The following is a 27,720-nucleotide window of genomic DNA, read 5'->3' as shown; positions in this document are numbered from 1 at the left end:
AGGGCGGCGCAGGGGTCGGACGCTGACCAGACCCAGACACGACCTGGCCCTGCCCCGGGTGACATTGATTAACTAATTGCTTCTGGACTCGATTAAGGGGATTCACAGGAATGGAGGGGTTGTAATGCCCTAAGCAGCTTTCTGAACCCACAAGGGGCTCGTTGGCCCCTAATTGGCTTGGGACAGCTTAGGCAGGACCCAGGGACTAATCACCCCCGGGATCCTTCCCAATTAACCCTGCAGAGCCCAGCGGGAACGGATCTCCCTCTGCTTGGTCTTCACATGGCTCTGAGCACTGGGTGGCCCTGGCTTCTCCCAAAATGTCCCTGCGATGGCTTTGCAATGGTTGAGGAGACAGCAGGGCGACACAGAAGAGAACACAGAGAGGGGCGACACCTCTTGTGTCACTGTCACACAAAGCCAGAGCACAACCAAAGATAAGAGGGGCTGTACTCTCTTTTCCTGGAAGCCAAGCAATAAACCGTGGAATCCTGGAGAGGTTTGGGATGGAAAGGACCTTAAAGCCCATCCAGTGCCACCCCAGCCATGGCAGGGACACTTCCACTGTCCCAGGCTGCTCCAAACCCTGTCCAGCTTGGCCTTGGACACTGCCGGGGATGGAGCAGCCACAGCTTCTCTGGACAGCCTGTGCCAGGGCCTGTCCACCCTCCCGGGGAACAATTCCTCCGAATTAACAAACGGAAATTAAATTAATGAATTAATGAATTAATGTAATGAACTCCCACCGCACTCGCCCCGCCCCTCTGCCTCAGCTGACCAATCACAGGGCGCTCCTGGCTGGGTGGGCGTGGTTTCGCGGTGGGCGTGGTGCGGTGGGCGTGGCAGTGCTGAGGGCAGCGCGGGGGGAGCGCAGCCCTAAGATGGCGGCCGGGCGGCGGCGGCGGCGGCGCTGAGGTAACGCGCTTTCTCCCGGCCCGCCTCGGCCCCACATCCTCCCCGGCCCCCGGCGGGTTGCAGCGGGGCGGGATGCGCTGAGGGCTCGGGGCGCCCGGTACCCTGTGCGGCGGGCAGGGCCCAGCGGGCCGGCATCGCCACCCCTCTGTGTGGGGCGAGCGGTGCGCCGGTGCTTCCCTCACAGCCGCAGGTGCGGCCGCCCCGAGCAGGACGGGGGCATTTCTATTATCTACATGCTCTGTATTATCGATATATTTATATTATTCCACCATTACCGCCGTTACCGCGGCGGGCGGCGCTTCCCGGGCCCGCAGGAGCGAGCGGCGGCCCCGGCGCGGTGTGCGCTCGGCTAGGCCCGGCTCGGCGCTCCGCGTTCCGCCGCTCGGGCGGCAGCGCAGGCCGGAGCAGGGCCGGGGCAGGGCCGGAGCAGGGCCGGAGCAGGGCCGGAGCAGGGCCGGGGCAGGGCCGGAGCAGGGCCGGGGCAGCCGCGGGGACAGAGCCGCGGTGACAGGGCCGCGGGGACAGCCGGCTCCCGACGCGGGGGGACGATTCGTGCCCGTTTGAACCCGGTGTGCCCGTGTTTGAGGAACGCAATGCGATGTTTTCCCGCGGAGTTATTTGGCCGCTGGTGAAATGACAGATCCTGGCCCTTCAGAACTCAATGTTCAGGCGCTGATCTGGAGCTGCAGCCCTGCTGGAGGTGCAGCTCAGCCCATCCTGTGTGGATTCTGCTAACGCGTTTCTCACACACGTCGCATCTCGGTTCAAAACCTTACTGCAAATGTGCATCACACAGCTTTGCTGAAAGGTTAAAATATCCCTGTAGCATTGCCTGAGACTGATGATACCTTTTTTCTCTCTCTTTTTCTTTTTTTGTTTTCTTTTTTTCCTTAAAAAAAAATGCCTAAAGCAGTGGAAATACTTGAAAGCTTCCTACTAATAACAGGCCGTTTCAATGTGGTCCTTATTGCCTGGTTTACTGACATAAAGAGAATTACCTTTATCACTGGCTGTCTTAAAGCTATTTTAGTTCTGATCTATCAGTGTGATTTTATTTATTTATTTCCTTTTGGTTTTGCGTTTCATTCTGTTTGACCAGTGATCCTTGGCTAGCCGAGCTTTTATTTTTTTTAATTTTTTTTAAATTTATTCCTGTCTCTAGTCAGTGTCCCGTTTTGGTTTGGTTGTGTGAAGGTGGTGCTGGTGTTTGGTTTGCAATCTTGTAGGGCAGCGTGCAGGGAGGGTCATAAATCTGCAGCAGGGTTGGCGGTTTTTTGGGGATTTTTTTTTTTTTTTTTGTGTGTGTGTGTCTCTTGTTTTACTTTCAGAGCAATAACTTTAACTTTTGTCCTTGCTCTGTTGAGCAAAAATGAAAGTTAGATGCTGGGTGCAAACTTCTGCAATCAGTTATCCTTTTTAACCTTTTGTAGCTGTAGATTCCTTTTGCAGAGGAGACTTGGTTAAAAAATCAGTCACCTCAAAAAGTACCTAGGCAGAGATTGAAGCTTTCTCTTCTCTGAGTGAAACAGCTTAATCATAACAGAAACATTTGCTCCTGCAGTCACCTCCACAAAAGGCAGTTAATTAAATCTGTCACTGCCCAACCAGGGGCTTCAACTGGGACCTCCTGTGCTCTCCAGGCTGGATGGGGAGCATGACACCCTCCTGTTATTCCTGCAGATGCTCACAGAAGACTCTGAGGGAGAGGAGCAGGAGCGTTCACGATAGTCCTGTCTCGGCACGATACCAGTCTAGGTTTGAATTGTTGCCACCTTGAAAACGCCGGGCTGTATTTGAAATCTTAACGAAAAACCATGTCATTTCACTTCCACCTGGTCCGTGCCAACAGGTGCAGGTTTATGGAGTAGCTTCTGGAATGTTCTAGCACTCAACCCCCGTTAATGGCGGGGTCTGGGCAGGCCCAGCCCTGCCACGCCAGCCCCTAGGGGGGAAAATACAGCCCGGTTCCTGTGCCTAAGTTTTAGTTCTGTGGGTTTTTCCCCCTTCCCCAGAACCTTTGCTCTTGAAGATGGTGAGTAGCCAGCCTAAGTACGATCTAATTCGGGAGGTTGGTCGTGGCAGTTATGGTGTGGTGTACGAAGCGGTCGTCAGGAGGACCTGTGCCCGCGTGGCCGTGAAAAAGATCCGGTGCCACGCTCCGGAGAACGTGGAACTGGCTCTGCGCGAGTTCTGGGCCCTTAGCAGTATCAAGAGCCAGCACCCCAACGTCATTCACCTGGAGGAGTGCATCTTGCAGAAAGATGGCATGGTGCAGAAGATGTCCCATGGCTCCAGCTCCTCCCTGTATTTACAGGTACACGAAGCCGAGGGAACGGGGTGGAAGGAATCGGTGACGATGTGGAGCTGGGGGGAAGGAGGTGGGGCAGCCAAGGTCTTGGTTTTGAGGTGTGCTCAGTTAGCTGAGGGGATTGTTTGCATTGCTGACACCCAAAATTTAATAGAGATCTTTACAAAAGCTGAACTGTCACCTGGATCTTAGGTTTTGAAGCCGTGCTGCTTTGAAAGACTCCAGAATTTGTATTTAATGCAAATCTGCTTTGATAATTTGATTAAGCCCCACTGGTGAAGCCCCAGGGAGGTGCAGGCTGTGGAGTTCTTGGCAGCAGCCCTGCTGCAGGTTAAGGAGCACTCATGTCCTGGGACAGAGGTTGGAGGAATTCCATCTCAGGTGCCTTTGGAAGAGGAAGTCACTGTCTTAATTTGCAGGAAGCCAACACTTAAAATTCTTTCAGAAACAATAAGCAGTTGATAGTAGATCATGAGCTGTTTCTTTTTTTTATGAAGTAACTATTAATCTCTTCAAAGAGTGGCGATGGTATGATAAATAAGGGAATAAATACCACTCTGAAAGTGTCCTGTAAGTTAGAGATGTGTATTTTTGAAGAATAAGTAGCTCTGGAAAGACATTGAAAGATAGTCTAATTAATTCCCTTGTCAAGAAGGAGCCCCAAGTATAAATCACCCCTTGGCAGAAATTTGTGTCTGGTTTAAAAAGCCAGCAGTCTGCTCAGTGTTTGCTGTGTTCTCCCTAGTCAGCTGTTATAATTTCAGTTTTTATTGTTGTTCCTGCTGTCTGCTGTGGACCTTTTGTTGGTGAGCAGCCCTTCAGATCCGTTGTGCCGGGTGCTGTCCGACCCTGAGAACCAGGATTCTTGGCTTTGCCCACTCCCTGTAGCTTGGGAGCTCTTCCTGACTTGTTTTCATGGAGGGATTAGGGTAAAACAATTCTGGCTAGCTCATGGGGGAGAAGTCAGTGTTTTCTTCCAGCTTGTGGGCAGACATGCAGGGAGCTCCTTCAACAGCCCCAGGGTGGAACTGCCAGGTGGGGAAGAGCTGCCAGCTCCCCTGAGCACTGGTTTGGATGGTGTGCTGGGGAGCAGCTGGCACAGGGATGTGACCCCTGCCAGCAAACACCACAGATTGTTTAGCTGCTGCAGAGAGGAGAGCAAAGGGCAGAGCTGAGCTGACTGGAGGAGTCACTTTGAAACAGCCTGGGCTGAACTGAGGACAGTTAGACCCCCCTTGGCTCAGCCTCTCCTCTGCCAGATGATGTTACAGGGCTGAGCTGCTGCTCTGTGTGACAAAGCTGAGGAAGGAGTGTCATCCTCTTCTGAGTGGGTCTGGGGCAGATTCTTAGTTGCCAGCTGAATCAAATCTGTAGAGTGTGAGTCCAGAATTAGCCTTGTTTCCTGGTGCTTTGCCACTGTCACAGATGTGGGGGTGGATTTTGTTGTCTTAACTCTCACACCATCTGCAAGTGCAGCTCCTGTGACTCTGTGGAGGGCAGAGCTGTGTTGGTGCCCTCTTGGCAGAGGAGACTCCCTGCTCTCCTGAGATACCTTAATCTCACTGCTCCTGACTACAAACCCTAAATATGGCTTTTTTTAGTTCTAAAATAGATTTACTGGTTTGAATCGGTCTGGAAAGATAGCTGTAAATTACTACCAGTTTTTCTCCTGGAAAGGTCACTTTTTCAAAGCACCTCAAAATGCCTCTCTACATATTAACACACACCTTAATTTTTGAAAGCCAGTTTGATTTAGTATCCATTGGTTTACTACTAACAGAAATAATTGCAGGACTTGCCTTCCAGAGCCACCTCAGAGGAGCTGAGGAGGCAAATGCAGTTGTGTAAACAGGATTAGTAAAAGTGATTGCAGGTTTTAGTATGCCTTCTGTGTGAAGCAGCTGTAAGAACTGGCTGTTCAACTTGTGTTCCTGAAAATACATGTGGATAATGATGGTGGGAAGGGTGTTCTGTGCTCAGCTGTGCCTGTAGATCAGTGTTCTCCTGAGTTCAGGGATCCTGTGTTAACTTGCTGGAATTCATTAATGTGTAAGGAATGGAGAACAGGCTGTAAAAATCTCTCATGGATTAATACAGTTGTGTGGAGTTCCTTTTGAGACTTTGTTTATCCCGAAAAGCTGTTGGCAAAGTGGGTGGGACAGGCTTTGTCAGGGTGGGACACTGTCCAGCTGGGACAGATGGGAAGGCAATGGCCACTGGGTATCTTTAAAAATTCTGTTATCAGGGTCGAGCTCTGCTTCTGGGCAGGACCTGAGCTTGATATGCTCCTCACGAGTGAAGATAAGGAGGGTGGCAAATATATTGTGATTTTTATTTTTTTCTCTTACGTGAAAACATTTGTATAATGTTTTCTTTCCCCTGTTGCAATATCTTGGTGTCTGGATTGTTGAGAGGAGGATGGAGCAATGCTAGAATGGTTTGGGTAGGAAGGGATCTTGAGCCCCATCTCATTCCTGTGGGCAGGGACACCTTCCACTATCCCAGGTTGCTCCAGCCTGGCCTTGGACACTTCCAGGGATCCAGGGGCAGCCACAGCTTCTCTGGGCACCTGTGCCAGGGCCTCACCACCCCCACAGGGAAGAATTCCTTCTGTATAACTAACCCAAATTTCCCCTCTCCACGAAGATCCTGATTTCATGCATTTTCCCATCAAATCCTTTCATTCTCACAGTCGTCAGACAGTTACATTTCTTTTCCTCATTGCAGCTTGTAGAAACCTCATTAAAAGGAGAAATAGCCTTTGACCCCAAAAGTGCTTATTACCTGTGGTTTGTGATGGATTTCTGTGATGGAGGAGACATGAATGAGTATCTGCTGTCCCGGAAACCCAACCGCAAGACCAACACCAGCTTCATGCTGCAGCTCAGCAGCGCCCTGGCCTTCCTGCACAAAAACCAGATCATCCACAGGGACCTCAAACCCGACAACATCCTCATCTCCCAGAGCAGGATGGATGCCAGTGACCCCGAGCCCACCCTGAAAGTGGCAGATTTTGGGCTGAGCAAGGTGTGTTCAGCCTCAGGGCAGAACCCCGAGGAGCCTGTCAACGTCAACAAGTGTTTCCTGTCCACTGCCTGTGGGACTGACTTCTACATGGCCCCCGAGGTGTGGGAGGGACACTACACTGCCAAGGCTGACATCTTCGCCCTGGGCATCATCATCTGGGCCATGCTGGAGAGAATCACCTTCATAGACACTGAGACCAAGAAGGAGCTGCTGGGCAGTTATGTGAAGCAGGGCACTGCCATCGTGCCCGTTGGGGAGGCACTGCTGGAGAACCCCAAGATGGAGCTGCTCATCCCCGTGAAGAAGAAGTCCATGAACGCTCGGATGAAGCAGCTGATCAAGGAGATGCTGGCAGCCAACCCGCAGGACAGGCCTGATGCCTTTGAGCTGGAGCTGAGACTGGTCAACATCGCCTTTAAGGACAGCAGCTGGGACACGTGATGGGGCTGGGTGACAGTCCTGGCAGGCAGGGCAGTGAGCCTGAGCTCACCTGCAGGGGGTTGTTTTCACCTAACTGGAGTTTCCCGACAGGAATGTTGAGTTGGCCGTGGTGTAAAATCCCAGAGTGAGACGTGAGGGAGTTCCTTGGTGTGCATTGGCAGTGGGATGTTGAAAGAGCCAACACTACTTGATTTCCAGCACTCTGTCATGGAGTGTCTCATACATTCCAGTTTCCTATGTCAGTATTAGGAACTCTCATGGAAAAAAAAAAAAAAGATTTGCATGCTGGCAGTGCAAATCTTGAGGCTTTGTAATGTAATCTGTGTATATATTTATGTATATGAGTGACTGGGAGTGTGTGGCACTTAAATTATTTGCTGTGGGTCTGGATGATTGGGGTCTGCTAGAACCCTGGGTGAAGAAGGCAGGTGAGAAACAGTCCTTCTTCCCCAGGCCTGAATGACTTTATTATTTATTTTTGTTATCTAATTTCAAAAACTTGACTTTGTAAACAAACAAAAAAAAAAAAGCAATGCAAGGGGATCAGCTGCTTTTGAAGTGCTAACGTGGCTGATCTTAGCACTTAGAGCTTAATGAGCTCATCACTAAGGGAGTCAAATTAAAAATGTACAGTCAGGTGCTGGCATGGGGGCTGGGTCATTGATCATTTGATTTTGCTTTTGTTAATCAATTAATCTACCTTTTCTCAACATGCTCTCTGCTCTGGTGTCCATAATCCAAAAGCACCTTGAGGATTTACCACATCAGAATTCTGTGCCCTCAGTTTATGGAAACATGGATGAGGGAATCCAGCAGCATATCCTTAAAATCCTTCAAAATGTGGTGGCAGCACAGTTTTCTCACTAACTGAGTCCAACTAATAATCCTGGCCGTGGCCTTTTCCTCTCTGGCACTGTCCCTAATCCAGTGGGGTGAGGGGACAGAGGTGACTCTGTCTTGAGGAAACTCAGCGACAGGTATGTGAAAGGTGGCAGCCTGGCTTGATGCATTTTATTTCTCCTCCTTTTAAAGAAGTGATCTTTATTTAAAAGCACAGATGGGAGGATGGGGAGCTCTGCAGCAGTTGGAAGCTGCTTATCCCCAGCTCTTGTTGCACAGAGCGGATTGAGGCTGGGAGAGGTTTCACTGAGGCCACCTGACACCGCAGGGCTGACAGAAGCTCTTTGTAGCAGCACAACACTTTGTTCTTTTGGGTGCAGGACTGACCTTTCTCATCCAGCTTGACCTTTTGGAAAAAAACAGAGTCTTAAAATTGCCTTTCAAGCTGCAGGAAAGGCCAGTTTTCTTAATAAATTCAATTAAAATTTTTCCCCCCCACTTAAGTCTTACCTGAAAATGGTTGTAAGTATTTCCTTGTATAATTTGCTTTTTGGATACTGTTCCCTGTTAGTGCTGGGAGAGCAGTTCTGGGCACTCAGTGTTTATTCTTTGAGTGTGAATAGACAAAATAGGATTTTTTGTTTTTCCGAAAGCAGAGGATTCTGATCCCACCCAACTTCTGCGGCTTTACAGACCACAGGTGGTTCTTACCTGGTGCTGTGTGAGCTGGTGGTTGTCACCCAGCTAGCCTTAGTTTTTAATTCTTGTTATTTTCTCTCACTTTATAATTTCAGGGAGTGATCCTCAGACAAACACACTTCACTTCTGTGCCAACACTGCCTCCCAGTTCTCACACCTCAGCAGGGTCGTTGGATGAGAAAAGTTTGAAGGGAGTTTATAATTCATGTTACACTTGAGAGCTGCTTAAAAATAAAGGGGTGAGCTTCTCCCTCCCTTACCCACCCAGAAGTCATAACCAGGTTGTAACCTTACTACAGAATAACACTGCTCCCCTCTGAGGTGCTTGGGGAATCATCTGATTCCCCTCTGCAGGATCCCACCGCCTGCAGTGCAGAAATGAGGGAATGGCATGGGGAAGTTTTGGGGTTTTTGACTCCCAAAGTGTTTCTTTGCACTGATTGCCACTTTATAGGTTGAGGGTACCTGAAATCCCTCTCATGGTGCTTCTCCTCGCTGCTGGGTGACACTGGTAGTCCTCGAGCTCTGTGTTCTCTTTGATTTTTGTTGTCTGAGGTCTTTGTTTTGAGAAAATAAATCAAGTTGTTGTAGCAACTGAGGGGTCGTTCACCAGCGTGACACCAAGTCAAGACACTTTTCAGCACTTGGAAAAGATTTTTTTTTCCATGTTTTTTCTTTAAAAACTGTAAAATATATTTTATGGAGAATTTATAATGAGGAAAATTATTGTGTAATTTATTACGTTCATGACTGTTTTTGAAATAAAACCTTGAATTTTGATGAAGTTTTAGGATGTTTTATGGGGTGGGGAAGTGCTTTCAGTCAGTGCAGTGTCAGTGCTGCCCTCCCCTGTGGATTCCTGCACATCCTGGTGCCAGGAATGGGCAGATTCCCACCTGGCAGGAGCTTTGTACTTAATGCAGTTTTTTGCACAAAATAGAGTTTGGGATTTAGATTCTTTTTTTTTTTTTTAGGGGGTGAAGACCTTTAGTAAAGGAGAAAGTCCCACTTTTGGATTAGTTCTAAAAGTGGTGATTTTAAATACAGACACAAGCTGAATTCCTTCCCCACAAAGTGAAAAATAAACCTTACATATATATATATATGAACTATATATATAATGTATACTGTACTTTAAATATATTTAGTCCATAGGTGGGGTGGGGAAATCTGCAGGGAAATGCCCTGGTGCAGAAATTAGATATAATTAAAGCCCCATCTGGGCTCGGAGAGCCCAACCTCTGCTTTGTTTTCCTCCTCCTGCAGCAGGCAGAGGCTTCAGGCTCCAGCTTGCCCATCCCAGTTCCTGGGGCTGGGATTGGGAACTCGCCTTGGTGGAATTCTTGCTTTGTTTTGAGTTTCCCTTGGGCTTTGTGGGGCAGATAAAGCCCCATCCAGGGAGCCCCAGCCTCCATCCCAGCCCTTGGAAAAACACCCTCCCTGCAGGGAAACGACTTTTCCCCCTGTCAGGCACAGGTGGCCTTTGGACTGCAGGTGACACAAACAGCTCCTGGTTTTGTGGCTTTTCCCTTTGCTCCACTTTTCACTCTGCTCTGTGTCCCGTGATCCTCCCGGGATATCGATGGTTCCGTGGTTTGGATCCTTCCTGGTGGTTTGGGAACGGAAGGGATTGGCCCAGGGAGAACCAGTTTGGAGCATTTAAACAGCAAGGAGTGGTTCTGGCAGGGACTGTTCTGTTCCCTTTTCACTTGGAGGGGCCAAAAAGTGCAATTTCTGTTGTTTAGCACAATAAAGGCAGAGGGACGTGCCTGGAATGCCACAAACCATCCAGAGTGTCTGAGTGACACAGGGGAAGCTGGGAATACCAGACTGAGCTGCTGCAGATGCTGTTCAGGAGCTCTGGAAGTGTTTTGGGGGAATCTGAAACCCCATTTCTAGGAGCAGAGAGATGTCAGATGACCCGAGGATGGGCTGGGCACGCCCACTTCATCTCTGGAAGAGGAGCTACAGCTCAGGCTGTGTTCTTGTCCTTCTCTGAGGCCTCTTTACTCTCAGATTTGAGAGGGAAACAGATCCAACCTGAAAATATTTGCAGCAGGTGGTGAGTTCAGCCCAGTCAGTCATCTCTGACCCTAGGGTGATTCTCAGTCCTGGCAGCTCCTTCCATCTGTCTTTGCTGGCTGTCCCTGTGGTCCCAGCACTGCCCAGCCCTCACCTGCTGTGGGTTTTGGAGCCTTTTTGGGGGTTGGAACATCCACAGGAGCCTCTCCTGGAGCTCCTCCACTTCCCGCGTGTACCAACACGTGGCTCCCCACCTCGGATTAGGTGCTGGTTTCAGATTTATTTATGCCCATTTGAACCCTTGGTATTTTTAAACTCGTCTAACAAGCCTTCCACCCCTGCCCTCTCCCGGAGGAAAGCCTGAGCCTTCCCTGGCTATTGCCCAGCTCCTGTGGGCTGTGCTCCAGGCACTGGCATTTGCATGGACCTTGGGCCAGAGGAGCTGCTGTGTGTTGTGAAAGTGAACCAGCCAGTAGTAGCTGGCCAGGTTACCAGGTGCTGCATTCCTGGCTGCACCCAAGTGATTTTTGGCATTATGTTTTAAAAGGAGAAATGCATCTGGAAAGCACTGGATGGGATGTGGTGGCTTCTGGTCACCCAGGCTTGTTTAGCTTGCCCAGCTCTGTGCTCCCTTCCAGCCCCACAGAAGGGCACAGAGAGCTCTTAAATAAACCTTAAATAAAACCAAGGGACTTTCAGCATCCAAGTGACTACAAAAAGCCACTTGGTGCATCCACAGGAGGCTGATAATGGAGTAGATCCCTTTGTAGAACTCACAGGGACAAAATCCCTGTCACCAGGAGCTGCCTGGGAGTCGAATGCCAGGAAAGGCCCCTCAAATCATCCCTTTTTGTATCCCAAATGGAATCTGGCTTGTCCAAATATTCCAGTTCAACACAAAGTACCTGGCAGGTGGTCCAAGGAGGGTGAGCACTCTGGGACAGGCATTTGGGAAGAGCATCCCATAGGAACAGGCTGTATCCACCAGGTAAAGTGGATTTCATTTCAAAGCTGCTCTTACTCACTTCTGGCTTTACCAGAAGAGCTGCTGGGATTCCAGCTTGGAAAATAAAACACTTCCTAATAGACAGTGATTCATGTCGCCTGGAGTTAAAAATAAGGTCCTCTTGGCTGCCCCTGTCCCATGAGGGAGATCCCATGAGGCAGATCCCAGAGCTGCCATGGATTTCTCCATCACTTGCCATGATCCTATTCCCTGTCATCCACCAGATTTGCTCCAGTGCAGCCACATCCTGCACACAGAGTGTTGCCTGCACTGCTCCTCTCCAGGTTTATTAGAATAGAAGAGGTGGTTTGTCCCTTCCTTGCTTTCACTGGGATTTTTTTTTTCCAGTGCCTGCAGAGCTTGGGAAGGCCTGGCCCCTCTCATCCTGCCCAGCTTCCATTTCAGCCCCATTTTCGTCAGCAGAGGAGTCCTGGCCTCAGCCCCTTCCTGGCCCCAGTGCCATCGGCTGGGAAGGTGCTGGATGCAGCCCCAGGCTCAGTTCCTGGCAGTGGCTCCAGAGCAGCTCCTCAGGAAGGAACTGGGGTGGGGGCAGAAGTGTTCGGGGACAGATCTCCTCTCATCCCGGGATCTGGGGCCAAATGCCATGGCTGTGTCCCCACTGGATCCTCCTCAGTCCCTGGATCAGCCTGGGCCGGGCTGTGCCCCAGCTCTGCATCCAAACTGGCTGCCAGTGGGATGCAGGGAGCTGGTGGCTCCTAGGGAGCTCTGGGGGCTTTTGCTGGCCCCACTCCGAGGGTCTGGGAGCCCAGCTGGGGTGCAGCAGTCCTTGTCCCTTTGCTCCAATGCCACGTTCACAGCCCCCCCGGGCAGGAGCTGGGGATGGAGGGGGCCGGGATTGTCCCTGTGGGAGCACTCGGCCCTCGGGAAGGGAAGAGGGCAGTGGTAAAAATAACCCCTGGGCCAGCTCCAGCCCATTGTGGCTTCCTGCGATTTACAGCCCTTCCCGGGGGGAAGAGGCAGGAACAGACCAGCTCGGGGCTGGCTTTGACCCTTTCACCGCCACCGTGAAGGGGCCAGAAGGACCTTTCCTCCCTGTTTCTTGCCTGGGCAGGATCCTGGGGAAGGGGACTGTGGTGGGCTCCTGCTCCTGAGCTCCCCCAGCACCCTGGGGTGGACATGGTTTCCCTGCCCCATTCCTGACCCGCCGCCTGCAGGGGACAGAGACACTCGGAGGCAAAGATCTCCGCTGCGGATCCCGAATTCCCGGCCAGGTTCCCGTAAGGAAGGAGGGAAGAGAGGAGCTGGCAGAGGGGAGCTGGAGCTGCAGGAGGAGGGGGTTAATGCCGGGCAGGGCTGTAAGGGGGGGGTCACGCTGGCAGGGTCGGCACAGGGTGAGCTGGGCTGGCAGGGGTTAATGGGGTGGCTCTTCCTCTTCCTCATCCTCTATATGAGGCTGCTGCCGGCTCTGGGCTCAGTTTGCCGCGGCAGCCAGAGCGGCTGGAGCTCAGTGAGACTGGAGCATCCCTGCATCCCATCCTGCATCCCATCCCTGCATCCCGAACGGGCTCAGGTGAGCGAGAGCATCCCCTACCTGCCGAGCCCAGCGCCTGGCACAGCTCCTGGCCGCGGGGCTGGCCTGGGGAGGGTGAGGGCACAGCGGCACGGGCAGTCCCAGCCTGGCACAGGACCCCGTGCTTATCCCTCGGGAGCACCGGGCCAGACACACCGCGTGCCTCAGTTTCCCCGGGGTACTCCGGGGTGGATGCGGTGTGGAGCTGCTGGGTTGCTGGGCTGTTTGCCCCCGTTTGTTCTGCTCTGCCCAGCCCTGTGTCCCTGCTGTCACCCAGGGCTGGGGATGGAGTGGCTCTTCAGGGCCGTTCGGGCCTTTTCTGCACGGTGGAACAATCTGCTTTGGGCATCTGCAGCCCTCGCCCCACACTCCTTCCCCACCGCCGGATCCCACACGGGTGCTGGGGTGAGCTGAGCACCCCAGGGCTACCGAAACCCCCTGGCTCCGTGCCCCCCACACGGAGAAAGGGAAATTCTTCCCTCCCAGCCCAGCCTGGCTCTGTGGAGCGCAGCTCGGGGACCCCAAACCCCCCGAGCCGTGGGGCAACTCGCCAGCTCTCCCGAGCACGGCTTTGTTCTGCCGCTCGGAAAGACAAGGCGGCGGCCGGCTCCGGTATTTTTTCCTGTTGGAAGGCGCTCCTGGGATGCGGGTGAAGCCGGCGGATGCTCGGCGCTTCTCCCTTCCTGCCCAGGGGCTGCTCCTGCTGAGCTGCCAGGACTCGCTGCCTGTGTGGGACTGGGGAGACCTCAGCTCCGCTTCACCCCCATCCTCCTCCTCCTCACCGCTGCACCCTCAGCGCTGACCCTGCCTCTCCTCTCTCCTCGCAGGGCTGAATCCAGGAGCCGAGGGAAACTACAGGAGCCTCCCCGGCTGCCACACCGAACCGCCCCAGCCACTCCAGGGGACCAGAGCGATCAGCAGCGCCGTTCGGGGGCGATGGTGCCCCTGGGCAGCCCCAGCCTCGCCGTCTGCGCCTCCAGCAACCTGCGCCTCATGGCTCCCGGCCGCGGCTCCCCCCTGGCCTGGCTGAACAGGGGTCCCGAGTGCCCGGGGGGCAGCGGGGGCAGGAGACCCAGCGCCGTGGAGCGGCTGGAGGCAGACAAGGCCAAATACGTGAAGTCGCAGCAGGTGATCAGCAGGCGGCAGGAGCCGGCGCTGCGGGGCTCGCCCCGGCTGTCCCCCCACGGCCGGCGACTGTTCGCCCGCCAGCAGTGCAGCGAGCTGTGCCCGGGCTCGGAGCTGAGCCGGGAGGGACCCCGCAAGCTGCAGTGTCCCCAGTCCCCCGTGTCGCGCCGCGGCGGCAGCAGGCGCCTGCTGAGACCCGACTCCCTCATCATCTACCGGCAGAAACGGGATTGCCTGGGAGGGGACAAGGAGAACACCAAGGGCTCCGGGCTGGTGCGGCGCCTCTTCCAGGGACCCCTCAGAGACAAACCGCCCAGCTCCCCCCCAGCCAGGGCGCTGGGCGAGGGACCACCGGGCTCCCAGAGCCCCGAGACCCCCATGCTGTGGGCGCCTGCGGAGAAGGAGGAGGCGCGGACACCGGGCGGCAGCAGCGGCGGTGACAGCGGTGGCATCTTCCCCGTGCCCGGCAGCCCCGCGGCGCAGCCCCCCGGCAAGGAGCCGCTGGCTCTGCGCGTGTCGCTGCCGCTCTCGGAGAAGGAGCGATTCTTCAACTACTGCGGGCTGGACCGGGCGCTGGTGGAGCTGCTGGGCCGGGAGCGCTTCGGGCCGGCGGGCTGGGACAGCGCCTCGGCCAGAGCCCCCGGCTCCTGCGAGTCCGAGCCCGGGAGAGCCTCGGGGGGCAGCGAGGGGGACGCGGGGCAGGGCGAGGAGGAGCAGGACGCCCGGCTGGGCTCCGCCGTCTCGGTGGTGGAGCGCAACGCCCGCGTCATCAAGTGGCTCTACGGCTGCCAGAGAGCCTGGGCGGCTGCCAAGGAGTCCACGGTCTGAGCGGGGACAGCCTGGCCGGGACCAGGACACCCGTGTGGCTCCTGCTGGCTGGACGTGGCCCCTCGCCCTCTCTGGATGTGGCACCCATGGCCCTGGTGCCGAGGGGATGCTACAGGCTGGGAAAGCCACCAGGTCCACAGACTGAGCGTGGTGGGACACCTGAGGGGCAGGTGAGGAAGGGACACCCCCGGGTGAGTCTCTTCATGGCCTCAGGGCTGGCAGGCTGCTGTCCCCCTGCTGTCACCCATCTTCTTCATCGTCTCTGTCCCCAGCCAAGGGGGGTGGGATGTCTATGCAGCCCCCACTGACCATCCATGTGCTGCTCCAGCTGCAGGCTGGGGAGTGGGCAGAGCTTGAGCCCCCTGTCATGGGCAGCGCCCACCCCACAGCCCCCTCCTCCCCAGAACGGGGGCCGCTGGGGCTAGAGCAGAGCTCAATAAATCTGTTTGGGGTTTTTTCTAGCCTGGCAGTGTGTGTGGTTGAGGGGAGGATGCTCCAGGGCTGGGGGGCAGCTTCCCCTCCCCACCCTGGGGGTTGTGCTGCTTCAGGGGCCATGGGGCTGTTGGGGGAAGTGAGGGTAAAGAAAACACCGGCAGAGCTCGGGGAAAAGGGGCACCTTTGGGGTCTTTAGTGCAGACATGATACCCAAACCCTCCGTAGAGCCCTCGGGCACGGGCTGCCCGCCAGCCATGGGGGGCCGCAAGTGACTGCTGGAGAGTCCTGCTGGTGCGTGCTCCTCTAGTTGCCCTTGGGGGCGTTTTTATTCCGGATTTCGGCCAGTTTGCCAGCCAGGAAGCCCCAGTGAAAGGCCCCTTCCTCTGGCTCCCGCAGGTCGCTGCCGTCGTCACCGGGCGGCTCCCCGGGGCTCTCATCCGGCTCGGGGGGAGGCACCCCCTTGTCCGGTCCCGACGCCTGCTGCCACTTGGTAGCAAAGAGATCCCAAAATCCAGGTGCCTTCTCGGTGTGGGGCATCTCGGCTGGCTCGGTGGCCAGTGGGCTGGGGAGAGAGTGGGGACGGAAATGTCGCTGCAGGGATCTTTCTCCCCGCGTCCTGCCGTGGTCAGGACTGGGATCCCCGAGCCCCACCATGTTCCCCGGCTGTCCCCCCGCCCAGACGGGAGGGAGATGCAGGCGATGGGGTGAGGGGCTTGGATCAGGCTTCTGGGGTCTCCCCCAGCGATCTGCACTTACTGGTCCGGGCAGGGCTCCGAGCTGAGCAGCTGGTGCTCGTCCTCGCGGGTGAAGAGGGATGAAAGCGTCCGCCAGCCCCGGGCACCCACCCCCTGCACCTGCGGGGAGGCAGCGCCGCGGTCACCGGGGACCTCCGGCTCACAGTGTCCCCCCCGCTTCACCCAGCCCCCTCCTCACCTTCCTGGCCAGCTGGGACACGGGGCTGGCTCCCTCCTCCATCAGCGCAGGGCTCTCGGCCGTCTCCATCAGCTCGGGGCTGTCTCCCTGCAACGAAGCCCCCGGTGAGGGCAGAGCTGCAGGCAGGGGGGGGCAGGGAGGGTGGTCACCCCATTTTGGGGACCCCCCGCCCTACCTCGTCCTGCAGGGCTCCGTCCGGCCGCGGCCCGCCCAGGGTCTGCAGCACTTTGGCCTTGTAGAGCCGCCAGAAGCCCTGGGCCATGGCGAGGGGCTCAGCGGGGCCGGAGCCGGCGGGAGCCGCGGGCAGCGGGGCAGGGGGGGCGAATGGGCGACCCGGCGATCCCGTGGCTTCATTAAAGTTTCAGCGGCCACTTGCACGGCACAAAAGGAATCTGAGCCGGGGCTGAGCCGGGGGCAGCGCGGGGGCGGCAGCTCTGGTCACCCCCAAAACCCAGCCTGGCCCCCCCGCCCCACCCCCCGGTGCCCCTCGCCCACTTGGGACCCCCAGGGCTGGGACACCCCCGGCCACGGCGCAGAGGAGGCGCTGGATCCCGGCGCTCCCCCCGCCGCGTGTCCCCATCTATAATTGATCACGGCCGAAACACGATCAGCGCCGGGACGCGGCGCGCTGAGCTCTGCCCGGCTCATCACAGCGGTGACCGGGGCAGCGCGGGGACACGGGGGGACACGGGGGGGACAGGGCGACAGCGTGGGGACTGTGGCAGCGGGATCGGGGGGTCGCGGGGACTCGGCTGTGCCTGGGGACAGTGCCGGGACTGGGGACACCGGGCTGGGGGCGTGGCCTGTAGGGCAGTGGGCGTGGTCATGCTAATCAGTCCGCACTTTGTGGGCGGGGCGTGTACCCGGGGGCGTGGCCTGTCCATACACGAATTGCGTGTGGCCTTTGTGGGCGGGGCTTGAGCTATGTGGGCGTGGTCAGCAGCCCAAGCGCCTGCGCAGTGCGGCGCGGCGCGGCGTGCTGCCGCCATGTCTCCGCGGAACGGGCGCCGCACCGGAGCGCACCGCGCGCACTCGCTCGCCCGGCAGCTGAAGACGAAGCGGCGCCGGCGCGACCTGGATGAGATCCACGCGGACCTGAAGCCCGAGAACGCCGCGCGGCTGCTGCGGCAGGAGATCGACCCCGACCTGCCGGGCTGCGCCCAGTTCTACTGCCTGCACTGCGCGTGCGTGCGGCGGGGATCGCGGGGTGCGGGGGGAGAGCAGCCTTGGGTGGGCTTGTCCCGGTCCGGGGGGTCCATAGCCTTGGGAGAGCCGTGCTCAGCTCCTGGGCGTCCCTGTGCCTGGGAGGGGTTGCCCTGGTCCCGGAGGTAGTCCTGCTCCGGGCTAGCGCGGCTCTGACCCCGGGGGGAATGTCTTGTCCTGATGTCGGGAGGGACCCTGAGCCTTGCGGGGAGCTTGTCCTGATTACCGGGTGAATCCTGGCCTAGGGTTGCGGTGGGACCCTGACCCCTCGGCAGAACCCTCCCCAGCCCTACTTCAGTCTCGGGGTCCCCCTGACCCCCATCCTTTCGTACCCCAGGCGCTACTTCGTGGACCTGAACAGCATGAAGGAGCACTTCAGATCCAAGGTGCACAAGAAGAGGTAAGAGGGGGCAGCACCCCAATTCCCCGGGGTGAGGGGGGTGGCAGGGGCCGTTCTGGGCCTGTCTAGCTGGGAGGAGCAGGTAGAAGCTTCATCCCCCTCTGTGCCCCCCAGGCTGAAGCAGCTGCGGGAGGCTCCGTACACGCAGGAGGAGGCTGAACGTGCCGCCGGGATGGGATCCTACATCCCCCCAAAGAAGGTGGAGGTGCAGACCCAGCCCCTCGAGGAGGTCACCGAGATGGAGACATCCAGCTGAGCACAGGGACAGGGGACTGAGGGGCCAAGTGGCTCTGTAAGGACATCTTTGTACTCAGCTTTGTGAGAAAAACATGCTCCAGCACAGCCTGCCAGCCAAAACCAGCCTGCTGCTCCCACAGCCCCCTCTGGCCAGGGCACTAATGAGGAGAAGGAGCCAGCAAGACCCTGGGTGCCCTCACCGTGTGTCCTTCTCCAGAAAGGGACGAGTCACTTGTTCTCTAAGTGTTGGCAGGACTGCACATTTGTCTCTCTGCTTTTGGAGCAGTTTTATGTCTCTCTCCTTGGGTCAGAGGTTATTCCAGCTATGCATCTATTAAAATATGTCAACTAACAGCCTGGCAGCATTGAATATGAAGGTGACCAAGGGGTAGGGGGACACCTCAGTGTTGTGCTCTTCCCCATCACCCAAAGGTGTCTCTGCCAGGAGGAACAGCCTCATCCCAGAGCTCTTGCCTGTGCAGGGTGGTAAAACTCCCTCTGCCCTCCTCGCAGGGAATTCCCAGGCAGCTTGTTTTGGGGGGAATTTGAGTGACCACTTCATCAAGCACTTGTGTTTGCAGCAAGCAGCTGGTTTGGGCCTTGAGAGGGGAGTGCTGGTGTCCCCTTGGTGGGGACACTTTGAGGCTCCTGTCCCCAAAAACCCCTCCAAGTGATTTTGTGCTCCTGGAGGGCTGGCTCTGCGTGGCATGATCAGCCTCTCTGCCTGGCGTCTGCCACAGCTGCTGCTGCTGGTGACCCTTAGGGGACACTGTGTGACAACGGCACTGAATTCCTGCGGAGTGGGTGTCCCCGATTCATCCCTCCTGCCAAGCTGGGGAATGTGCTGGGAACGGAAGACAGAGAGACGACACAGCTGTGCTGGGTAGGGAAGGGTTTATTTCCACGCAGCCTGGCTGGATTTGTCCCCCCGGCTCCGGGGGATGGAGAGCTGCAGCTCTGCGGGGGGTGGGAAGGCTGCAGCCGCCATGCCAGCGCCATCCCAGCGGGATGTGCGTGCCCAGGGGACACGTCACCAGCCCCGTGTCCCCCCTGCCCCGTTACCTAACGGCGCTCGGCGCTGGCCTCATTCCTGCGGGGTGCAGCCACGGCACGTTCCCACGCTGACAGAGGGGCTCTGTGGCTGCCAGTGGGGTCCCCAGGCCCCTCAGCTTCCGTGGGGGATGGAGATGGATGCAGCTCCCGGCTCTGCTGTCCCTCTGTCTGTCCGTTCAGCCAGGTCTGGTGGCCAGGTCCCGATGTCCCCCTGTGGCTCGGGCAGGGGCTCAGCCGGCAGCTCCGGAGCTGGAAGCAGCTTCTCTGTTCTCCATCCCGGCTGCCCGAAGCAGGGACAGGCGGGGACAAACGCGTGTCCCCCATCCCCAGGGCATCCATCGCGTGCCAGGCGTGGCGGGAAGGGCTGGATGTGGCGCATGTCAGCTGGAAAGTGGCCACAGCCACAGCTCCACTCGGGCAGGGGCCAGCGGGTGAAGGGGGACCCCAAAATCCCCCAGGGACTGTCCCCATGGCCCGGCCAGCCCCCTCCTCACGGCTCTGGGGGGGCCTTGGCGGGGTCAGCCATTCTCCGGGCGCTGTAGAGGGACAGGCAGAGCCCAGTGGCCGCCAGCAGCAGGGCCAGGGGGGTCAGCAGTCGCCCCCCCGGCTCAGCCCCACGTCCTGCCGCCAGCTGCATCTGTGGGGACACAGAGGAGAGCAGAGGGGAGCATTGGGGCACCCCAAACCCTGCGGGGACAGGAGCCTGGGGCCATGCGCTGAACGTCCCCATCACACTCGGTGGTGTGAAGGTGACAGGTAGCTTTGTGCCCCTCTGGGCATCTCAGGGGGGCTTTTGGGGTGACCCATGCAGCACTTGTGGGGCTCCATCAGCAGCATCCTCGCTGCTAACGTGGAGATACAGCCAGGAATGGCTCCCGCGGCTAGCAGGCCTGGTGGGCAGCGTGGGCAGGATCCTTGGGGTCTCCATGGGCTCCCCCAACCCTGCTCGCCCCTTACCTGGAGCAGACGGAAGTACCCCGGGGTCAGGCGTCGGGGGCGGATGATCATGGCGTGATGGGGAGCAGCAGGATTGGGCCCCGTGGGGCGGCAGCAGCGGGGCTGGGACCCCCCGAGCCCCCGAGCACGGCGAGGCGCTCCGTGTCTGTCGGCGGCCCCGCGGCCCCTCGGGCAGGGCGCAGGCACCGGGCGGGCGCGGAGCAGCAGCTGTCAGCCGCGATCAGCGCCCGCTGCTCCCCGGAGCGGACACGCAGGGCGGGGGGGCAACGCCAGCCCAGGGTGGATTTGGGGGGGCTGGAGGGCTGAGCTCAGTTATGGCCGAATCCTTCTGAAGGCCTGTATGGGGCTGCCTCAGTTTCCCCACCTGCAAAGGAAGGGCTGCAAGTCATGCCTGGGGTGACACCCCAAAAAGCCCAGGGCTGAGCAGGGGCTTCCCTCAGGTTCTCCTGGGGATCTGTGTGGCCTAACCTTGCACCCCCAGGGCACGCGGGGGTCTCCCACAGGTGTGACATGTACTGTCGGGCCTCAGCCCTCGCTGCGCGCAGTGGCTGGGGGGTGACACCGGCTGTCATTTCCCGGGGGGTTCCAGCGGCCGTGCGTCACCGTCCGGGCTGTGACTCACCGGGCCTCGCCCCATGGGATCGTCCTGGGCAGAGCTGGGCAGGAGCTACGGAGCTGAGCGACACCCGGGTGCGCCAATGGGGCTGCGGCTCCCGGCCAGGTAGAGCCGCGCCCGGCGCAGGTGAGAGCCGCTCCCGCCGCCGTTCCGCTCCCGCCGCCGTTCCGCTCCCGCCGCCGATCCGGCCCCGCCGCCATGGAGCCCGTGGGTTCCTGGGGCCCCGCACAGGTGGCCGCCTGGCTCCGAGGTGAGACTCTGGCTGCCCCTGGGCTCTGGGGTGAGGTGTCTCCAGCTTGGGGACATGTAGCCGGGTTGGTGTGGCTGGGGGTGGCAATACTTCCTGTCTCTCATCTCTTCTCCCTGGGAGGAGCATTCCCTGGATGGCGGGTGGCAAGGGGGGTCTGGCCATCCCCACCGTTCAGGTTGAGGCTGGGTGAACTCATTGCATGGAGAGGACCCTCCCATCAGCCAGGGGTCACCCCTGGGGTCACCCCGCAGGGACACTGACAGTGGGGACTGGTCTGTGGCAGGGCTGGATGAGGCAGTGCAGGGGTATCCCTTCGAGGCCTGGGGGCTATCGGGGCCTGACCTGCTGGGGCTGGACGTGGAGGTCCTGGAGACACTGGGTGTGTGGCCCTTGGGACACCAGGAGCTGCTGCTGGAGGCTGTGGAGCAGCTCCGTAACCTGGTGAGTGCTGCGGGATCCCAGGGTGGCAGGGGGAGCAGGGGGACATGGGGCTTTCCTGGGCTGAAGGAGGAGGATGTGGGATCACCCGGGGCTGGGTGGAACGGGGCAGATGGGGTCATCTTGCACTGGATGGAGGTGGGGACACAGGGGCACCCTGGACTCAGTGGAGAGGGGTTTTGAGGGGACAGAGGGCAGGAAATGATGGCACCGTGGGCTGGGTGAAGGTGGGGACATGCAGGCACTCCAGAGACCCTCCCACCCATCCATCCCCTGCCATCCTGTCCCCCCAGGACACAGGGCTGGCGAGCACCAGCCTGCGGACGCTGACGGAGAGGCTGCAGGAGCTGGCACAGGGCATCCAGAGCCTGGTGCAGGGCGGGCTGGCAGCAGGGGATGCCCCCCAGCCACCCTCCCTCACCCTCCTGGCCCGAGTCATCGACCTGGTCGGGGCTGCCAAGGAACTCTTCTCTTGGCTCAACAGGTCAGGGGCAGGTGAGGGCACCCCTGGGTGCTGGGTGCCCTCAACTCTGGGGGCTGAGCTCTGTCTTCCCCCAAAGGTACCTCTTCTCCACCCTCAATGACTTTTCGGCCAGCCGGGACATCATCCTGCTCTGTGCCCAGCTGGCAGAGACGCTGCAGGCGGTGAGTGCCATGGCGATGGGCTCGGTGGCAGGGTTGGGGACCAGCTGGCTGCTCTCCTGACCCTGCAAAGCTCTACTGGCTGGAGGTGGGGAAAAGCTGGGGTGAAGGGAGATGGGATGCAGGGGGAATTCCCATCTCGTCACACTCATCTCCATATCTTGTCCCCCAGGACCTTCCCGCGGCTGAGAGGAACAGCGGCATCCTGCGGATTGTGAGTGTGGCTGAGGAGGAGGTGGCAGGCACGGGGGGCTGCCAGGGCTGCCCTCACCCCCTGCTGTCACCCGCAGTGCCAGCACATCGTGGGCATCTGCGAGAGCATCGTGGGCTGCAGTCCCCCAGCACTGCTGGACCGCAGGGCTGTGCTGCAGCGGGTGGGGCTGCCGCTGCCCCCCGGCCCACAGGACAGCACCCTGATGTCCCCTGGCACCCCAGTGCTGCCCCTCGGCCAGCAGCAGAGCTCCCCAACATCCCCTGGCACGCCAACACTGTCCCACAGCCCATGGAGCAGCCCCCCAGGATCCCCTGACACCCCAACACCACCCTCTGATCTTCTGGGGAGCCCCCAGCCACTCCTCACTGCCCGACTGGTGAGTCCCCTCCACCCCAGAGCCCCTCTCTGCCTTGGGGTCTCCAAGCCTTCTGCTCAAACCCTCATCTCGTCCCCCCAGGGCTTTGAGATCACCTCCACCAGCTCCTGCTTGCACTTCGTGTCTGCAACCACCTCGGAGGTGAGTGCAAGGTTGCCCTCCCTGTCTGTCACCCCTGTGCCACCCTGTCCCTCAGTCACCCCCTTTTAGCCCCGTGGGGAATAGCCCACGGGGATCCTGTGAACCTCTTAGCAATCCAGAGCAGGGGGCGCTTCTTGTGGCTGAGCCTGTGCAGCTCATCCCATGAGTGAGCACAGCCTGGGCATGGGGAGCCCCTCTGCACCCCAATCCCACCAGCAGCTCCAGCCAGTGCTGTGCAGGGTTGGGTTAATGGTTAACCCCCCTGGTTCTTCCTGTCCGGGAGAGATCCTGAGTGGGATTAGCTTGGGAGAGGGGAGAGAACCCAGGACTGGGCACCCCACTGCCCCTCTGCCTCTGTCCAGGCCCTGGCTGCCCACGGGGGTCACATCCTGCCCGGAGATGAGATTGTGCAGGTCAACGAGCAGCTCGTGGTGAGTTGGGGGGCTGGGGGCTCGAGGGTGCTGCTGGATTTGGTGCAGAAGACATGGCCAGGGAGCTGCAAGGCTGGGAGGACTGGGAGAATCCTGGGGCTGAGGTGGGGAGGATTCAGGAGTTGGGACCAGCAAAAAGCAGGGGCCATGGCTGGGAAAGGTCTCGGGGACACAAGAGCCATTGCCAGGAGGATTTGGGGGATGTGAGATCTGTGGCTGGGGTGGGTTTGGGGGATGCAGCAGCTGTGGGGTTGGGGCCATGGCCCGTGGCTCACCCAGGATGTGTAGGTGGGTTGGACACCTGTCAACCTGGCGAGGAAGCTGCTGGAGAAGGGGAACAGGGTGACTTTGGTGCTGAAGAAGATCCCCCTTGACCTGCCCGGCTCACCCCCCTCTCCCAGGCAGCAGGTGAGTGATCCCAGTGCCACACTGGGATGTGCTGGGAACCAGAGGTGCACAGAGCTGGGTGTCTCCCGTCACACTGGAGATCCCTAAAGCTCTGGGGTCCGTGGTGGGATGGGGCTGGTGCTGACATTCCATCCACAGCCCCCTGGAGCATTTTTGGATGCTGCAGATTCCTCTGGCCCCAGGAGCGGTGAGAACCCAGGCAGCCCCGTGTCCTTGACGTCCAGGTGAGCCCCATCCTGACACCCCAACATCCCCAGTCTGGCCAGCAAGGAGATGTTTGGATGCATCCAGGGCCCTTTCCCAGCTCTATTTTAGGGGAAGAGGTGCCAGCTGTGCAGCAGCTGCCTGTGAGCAGCCCGGGAAGCTGCCAGGAGTCTTAAGGAATGAAAAAAAAAGCGGGGTTTTGTAATTCATTCACTCGGTAACGTTTTAGTGGGGTTGAAACTATATTTAGACATGACCCTTCTCCTCTCCCGGAATGGAAAGGCGTGTGGAGAGCCAGCGGCAGCGCGGGCATGAGCCGAGCTGGGGAGGCCGGTGGAACTGAGCTGGAGCTCTGCCACCAAGTCCCCTCCAGCCCCATTCCCAGCGCAGGGAGAGCCGTGGGTACCCCAGCCCGAGGTTTATTGCAGGACCCCTGCAGGGCTCTGGGAGGTTTGGGGCTCAGGGGTCCCATTTTTCTCCCAGCGTTGCGGCTGACTTGGACTCGGGACCAGACTCTGCCCCGGATCCCGTCAGTGACGAGGAGAAGGAAGAGGACAAGAGGGATCTGAGGCTGCCCGAGGCAGCTGTGGAGGAGCTGCCTGGACTGTCTGGACGGGGTAGGATGGGAGCAGAGGCTGTCCGGGGATGGAGCAATTCCCCCGCAGGATCTGAGGCTGCAGCCCTGCTTGCTGTTCACAGGTGCTACAGAGGAGGTGTGGGACAGTGGCAGCCCCCTGGGAACCCCCCTGGACACCCCCCTGGGCACTCCCCCGGGCACCCCTGCTGCCGCCGGACCCTGTGCCACAGAGCTGAGCCCCACGGCAGCCCCCACCACGGGGGCTGGGGGTGCAGAGCCCAGCCAGCTCCCTGGGGAGGTGAGAGCTGGGGGGGACATGCTGGGAGGGTGTCAGGGCCCCCCTCTGAGCCCCTGCTGTGGGTGTGTGAGTTGGGGTCCCTAAAGGGCTGTGGGTGCTGCTGGGGGGGCTCAGCAAACGCTGCTCTGCCCTCACTCCCCCTGCACTGTCACTAAATGCTCGTCTCTGTCTCCTTGCCCAGGGCAGCCCCCAGGCAGGACGCAGACCAAAAGGTGAGCAGGACCCTGCCCGGCTGGGCTGAACGGGGCTGGGGGCTGTCCCGGGGGGCTCTGCTCCCCCTTCCCTCTCCTGACACCCCCAACGCTGTGGTGGCAGGAGTGGCGACCAGGCTGAGCCGCCGGCGGGTCTCGTGTCGGGACCTGGGCCGGGTGGACTGCGATGGGTGGCTCCTCAAGAAGAAGGACCACGTGGGCTTCATGGCCCAGAAGTGGAAGCGGTGCTGGCTTGTGCTCAAGGGCCACACGCTCTACTGGTACAACCACCCCAACGTGAGTGGGGGCACTGGGTGTCCTTGCCCCCCACCTGGGCAGCCAGGATTTCCCAGGGTGGTGGCAGACATGGCTGTCCCTGTCCCTGTCCCTGCAGGATGAGAGGGCTGCAGGACTCATCAACGTGGCCACCTACAACCTGGAGAGCACAAGGGAGCAGAAGAAGAAATAGTGAGTGGGGTCTGTCTCATTTTCACCCCCAGCTGCTGGTGGAGGAGGGGGTGATGCTGTCCCAAGGGCATGTGTTGATGAGTCCTGCTGGGAACAACCTGCATGTCCCTATGGGGCTGGTGAGGTCCCTGCAAGGCTGCTGGGGTTTCCATGGGGCTGATGAGATGCCCACAGGGCTGGTGGGGTCCCTGCAGGGCTGTCACCTTGCAATACTCTGAGCAAGACCTGTGCTGTGCCTCTTGGTGTTATCTAGGTTGAGGCTGAGGACTGGAGCATCTCTCATGCTGGGAAAAAGCCCAGATGCCTGGGATGGGATGGGATGGGATGGGATGGGATGGGATGGGATGGGATGGGATGGGGGGGCTGCAGTGCTGGGGAGGCTGGAGGGGGCGTGGGGCTGGCTCTATCACCACAGCAGCACAGGCAGCCACCCCCCTGTCCTCAGCGTGTTCCAGCTGTGCCACCAGACGTACAAGCCCTTTGTCTTCGCTGCCGAAACCTTGGCAGACCTGAGCATGTGAGTCACGGAGCCACTGGTCAGCACTGGCCCTGCCACCCTGGGCTGGCCAAGACCCTCCACCCTGTCCATCCACCCTTTCCCTCTCCAGGTGGGTCAGTCGCCTCGTAACAGCCAAAACAAAGTACACCCTGGCCCACCAGGCAGTCCCAGACAAGGAAGAAGGTAATGGGCCTGTCCTGGGGTGGGAGTCGGGGTCAGTGGGAGATGGGGACCCTGCAGGGGTCCTGATGGGGCAGCAGTGCCTGGTGCCACAGCTGGGACTGCTGGGAGCTTGGCCCATGATTTGGGGGAATGTAAGAAACACTCCTTTGAGAGGGGGCTGGGATGATTCTCAGCCCTGGGAGGGAATTTATCTTCCCCCATGGCCTCCAGACTGCTACAGTGAGACAGAAGCCGAGGACCCCGATGATGAGTCCCCCAGACATGGATCTGACTCGGTGAGTGGCCCTGGGGAGCCATCCCAGGGACAGAGGGACAGAGGTTCCTTGTCTCACCTCCTGCCCTGTCTCTCCCTCAGCCAAGGAAGAGGCTGCAGAATACCCCGGAGAAGGCCCAGCTCTCCCCAGCCAGCAGTGCAGCCAGCAGCCCCCAGGGCAGCCCCCGGCCCTGCTCCCCATTGGGTAGGTGCTGGGAGGACATCTGACCCCCTGTCACCCTGTCACCACCCTCAGGGCAGGGTCATGCACGGGGGAGCCCTGCGGGGTCTCAGGGCTGTCCTGTGCTCCAGTGCCCCCTCTCCTTGCCCAGACCCCGCTGGGGAGGATCTGGAGAGCCTGATGCGGTGCCTGAAGCAGGGCGGGGTGTCCCTCATCGGGCAGCAGCGCTTCCTGACGCAGGAGCAGTGCCGCAAGTCCTTCCTGCGGCGCAACAAGAACCCCCACATCAACGAGAGGGTGCACACCGTGCGGGCCCTGCAGAGCACGCTCAAGGTGGGACCCCGCAGCCCCCTGGAGCCCCTAAAAACCCCATTCCCATGGGTGTCCCCCCTAAAATGTGCCCTTGCTCCGGGCAGGCGAAGCTGGCGGAGCTGCAGGCCCTGGAGCAGCTGCTGGGAGAGGCCGTGCTCACCTCGGACACGTTCAGGCGCTGGAAGGAGGAGCACCAGGAGCTGTACCAGGAGCTGCGGGAGGGCTGGGCAGGGCGGCAGGGCCAGGGCCACGACCAGGGGGATGCTGGGGAGCACCATGGCCCCCATAAGGACGCGGCTGAACCCTGACATCCCGCCAGGACACGGCATGGGTGGTGCCGACAGGACTCGGTGCTGTGGGAGCACAGGGGGTGTTCTGTGCTGGGGGAGCCTGAAGACATTTGGAAGGCTCAGTCCCCAGCAGGGCCACTCCGTACGGGAAGTGGCTTCTGTGACAGTCTTAATTTTTCCAAGTTTATTCTGCCTTGGCTGCAGGTTGACAAGGGGGGATTTCCCTGAGGAATGTGCCCCGCTGTGGTGCTGCCAGCCGGCCCGGCCACGGGCTCTTCTCCTGTAAATAAATGTGTTGACAGGGGCTGGTTTTGCTGTGGTTTTTCTTGGCGCTGAAATCATCAAATCATGGAATTGTTTAGGCTGGAAAAGACCTCTAAGAACATCGAGTCCAGCTGTAACCCAAGCATTGCCGCCTTCACCACTAACCCGCGTCCCCAAGTGCCACATCCACATGTTTTGAACACTCCCAGGGATGGTGACTCAACCACTGCCCTGGGCAGCCTGTGCCAGTGCTCGACCACCTTTTCCATGAAGGAATTCCTGCTGATGTCCAACCTGAACCTCCCCTGGTGCAACATGAGGCCGTTTCCTCTTGTCCTGTTCTTCCTCTTGCCAGGAAGCTGTGGAAAGCGGGACACTCCCCCCGATCCCCCTTTTCCCCAGGCTGATCCCCTCAGCTCCCTCACCGCCCGCCCTACGGGTGCCGCCCGCGGCCACTCTTCCCCTCCACAGCCCGCCGCTCCCTCACAGCGCTGCGGGGCGGGGATAGCGTTCAGGCGAGCCAA

At 59.1% G+C, this 27,720-nt stretch overlaps 5 protein-coding genes and 1 long non-coding RNA gene across 10 annotated transcripts; 4 read left to right on the top strand and 2 right to left on the bottom strand.

Annotated features, from left to right (window-relative positions):
• Positions 1-832: 832 nt before the first annotated feature.
• Positions 833-9,014, top strand: PDIK1L (PDLIM1 interacting kinase 1 like). 3 transcript variants are annotated; one of them, XM_085081327.1, is made up of 3 exons: positions 833-915; positions 2,928-3,229; positions 5,951-9,014. In XM_085081327.1, the coding sequence occupies exons 2-3, from the start codon at positions 2,945-2,947 to the stop codon at positions 6,689-6,691; spliced, it is 1,026 nt and encodes a 341-aa protein (XP_084937453.1). In that variant the 5' UTR covers positions 833-915; positions 2,928-2,944; the 3' UTR covers positions 6,692-9,014. The 3 variants fall into 3 exon arrangements, with proteins under 3 accessions (XP_084937453.1, XP_084937450.1, XP_084937452.1); XM_085081324.1 differs by having other exon boundaries at positions 834-915; positions 1,826-3,229; XM_085081326.1 differs by having other exon boundaries at positions 836-915; positions 1,829-3,229.
• Positions 867-15,203, top strand: FAM110D (family with sequence similarity 110 member D). Of its 3 annotated transcripts, XM_085081331.1 has the most exons (3): positions 12,671-12,789; positions 13,617-13,917; positions 14,137-15,203. In XM_085081331.1, exons 2-3 carry the CDS (start codon positions 13,726-13,728, stop codon positions 14,740-14,742), a joined length of 798 nt encoding a protein of 265 aa, XP_084937457.1. In that variant the 5' UTR covers positions 12,671-12,789; positions 13,617-13,725; the 3' UTR covers positions 14,743-15,203. The 3 variants fall into 3 exon arrangements, with proteins under 3 accessions (XP_084937456.1, XP_084937457.1, XP_084937455.1); XM_085081330.1 differs by lacking the exon at positions 12,671-12,789 and adding an exon at positions 867-915 and having other exon boundaries at positions 13,617-15,203; XM_085081329.1 differs by having other exon boundaries at positions 13,617-15,203.
• Positions 15,204-15,478: 275 nt separating this feature from the next.
• C23H1orf232 (chromosome 23 C1orf232 homolog) lies at positions 15,479-16,527 on the bottom strand. Its single transcript, XM_085081350.1, has 4 exons — positions 16,286-16,527; positions 16,111-16,197; positions 15,934-16,031; positions 15,479-15,739 (listed from the first exon to the last, which is right to left on the bottom strand). The coding sequence occupies exons 1-4, from the start codon at positions 16,370-16,372 to the stop codon at positions 15,481-15,483; spliced, it is 531 nt and encodes a 176-aa protein (XP_084937476.1). The 5' UTR covers positions 16,373-16,527; the 3' UTR covers positions 15,479-15,480.
• Positions 16,528-17,053: 526 nt separating this feature from the next.
• Positions 17,054-18,304, top strand: ZNF593 (zinc finger protein 593). The gene is made up of 3 exons (XM_085081346.1): positions 17,054-17,294; positions 17,651-17,713; positions 17,828-18,304. Exons 1-3 carry the CDS (start codon positions 17,098-17,100, stop codon positions 17,967-17,969), a joined length of 402 nt encoding a protein of 133 aa, XP_084937472.1. The 5' UTR covers positions 17,054-17,097; the 3' UTR covers positions 17,970-18,304.
• Positions 18,305-18,827: 523 nt separating this feature from the next.
• On the bottom strand, positions 18,828-20,696 carry LOC146427690 (uncharacterized). The gene is made up of 3 exons (XR_014856302.1): positions 20,429-20,696; positions 19,961-20,324; positions 18,828-19,640 (listed from the first exon to the last, which is right to left on the bottom strand). It is a non-coding gene; the product is annotated as an uncharacterized LOC146427690 (long non-coding RNA).
• Positions 20,697-20,717: 21 nt separating this feature from the next.
• On the top strand, positions 20,718-27,236 carry CNKSR1 (connector enhancer of kinase suppressor of Ras 1). The gene is made up of 21 exons (XM_085081296.1): positions 20,718-20,826; positions 21,110-21,267; positions 21,558-21,748; positions 21,825-21,909; positions 22,079-22,120; positions 22,197-22,496; positions 22,578-22,637; positions 23,000-23,068; positions 23,357-23,476; positions 23,615-23,700; positions 24,164-24,297; positions 24,380-24,555; positions 24,737-24,767; positions 24,871-25,043; positions 25,141-25,214; positions 25,660-25,731; positions 25,823-25,896; positions 26,107-26,171; positions 26,252-26,354; positions 26,482-26,663; positions 26,747-27,236. The coding sequence occupies exons 1-21, from the start codon at positions 20,775-20,777 to the stop codon at positions 26,948-26,950; spliced, it is 2,451 nt and encodes an 816-aa protein (XP_084937422.1). The 5' UTR covers positions 20,718-20,774; the 3' UTR covers positions 26,951-27,236.
• The last annotated feature ends 484 nt before the right edge of the window (positions 27,237-27,720 follow it).

The sequence above is a fragment of the Lichenostomus cassidix genome, chromosome 23 (genome assembly GCF_008360975.1).
Source record: "Lichenostomus cassidix isolate B80296 chromosome 23, HeHo_3.0, whole genome shotgun sequence".
In the NCBI taxonomy this organism is placed as follows: domain Eukaryota; kingdom Metazoa; phylum Chordata; class Aves; order Passeriformes; family Meliphagidae; genus Lichenostomus; species Lichenostomus cassidix.
The sequence above is the reverse complement of the archived record's forward strand: the minus strand, read 5'-3'. Positions and strand labels throughout refer to the sequence as shown.

What these genes read in the sequence shown, in the direction of transcription:
- PDIK1L (XM_085081327.1), top strand. Translation starts at nt 2,945, where the DNA reads ATGGTGAGTAGCCAGCCTAAGTACGATCTAATTCGGGAGGTTGGTCGT. An exon ending in GCTCCTCCCTGTATTTACAG is followed by an intron (nt 3,230 to 5,950) that starts GTACACGAAGCC and finishes TCCTCATTGCAG; the next exon opens with CTTGTAGAAACCTCATTAAA.
- FAM110D (XM_085081330.1), top strand. Translation starts at nt 13,726, where the DNA reads ATGGTGCCCCTGGGCAGCCCCAGCCTCGCCGTCTGCGCCTCCAGCAAC.
- C23H1orf232 (XM_085081350.1), bottom strand. Translation starts at nt 16,372, where the DNA reads ATGGCCCAGGGCTTCTGGCGGCTCTACAAGGCCAAAGTGCTGCAGACC. An exon ending in ACGGAGCCCTGCAGGACGAG is followed by an intron (nt 16,198 to 16,285) that starts GTAGGGCGGGGG and finishes GCTTCGTTGCAG; the next exon opens with GGAGACAGCCCCGAGCTGAT. An exon ending in TGTCCCAGCTGGCCAGGAAG is followed by an intron (nt 16,032 to 16,110) that starts GTGAGGAGGGGG and finishes GCCTCCCCGCAG; the next exon opens with GTGCAGGGGGTGGGTGCCCG.
- ZNF593 (XM_085081346.1), top strand. Translation starts at nt 17,098, where the DNA reads ATGTCTCCGCGGAACGGGCGCCGCACCGGAGCGCACCGCGCGCACTCG. An exon ending in TTCTACTGCCTGCACTGCGC is followed by an intron (nt 17,295 to 17,650) that starts GTGCGTGCGGCG and finishes TTCGTACCCCAG; the next exon opens with GCGCTACTTCGTGGACCTGA. An exon ending in TCCAAGGTGCACAAGAAGAG is followed by an intron (nt 17,714 to 17,827) that starts GTAAGAGGGGGC and finishes TGTGCCCCCCAG; the next exon opens with GCTGAAGCAGCTGCGGGAGG.
- CNKSR1 (XM_085081296.1), top strand. Translation starts at nt 20,775, where the DNA reads ATGGAGCCCGTGGGTTCCTGGGGCCCCGCACAGGTGGCCGCCTGGCTC. An exon ending in CACTCCTCACTGCCCGACTG is followed by an intron (nt 22,497 to 22,577) that starts GTGAGTCCCCTC and finishes TCGTCCCCCCAG; the next exon opens with GGCTTTGAGATCACCTCCAC. An exon ending in AGTCCCAGACAAGGAAGAAG is followed by an intron (nt 25,897 to 26,106) that starts GTAATGGGCCTG and finishes CATGGCCTCCAG; the next exon opens with ACTGCTACAGTGAGACAGAA.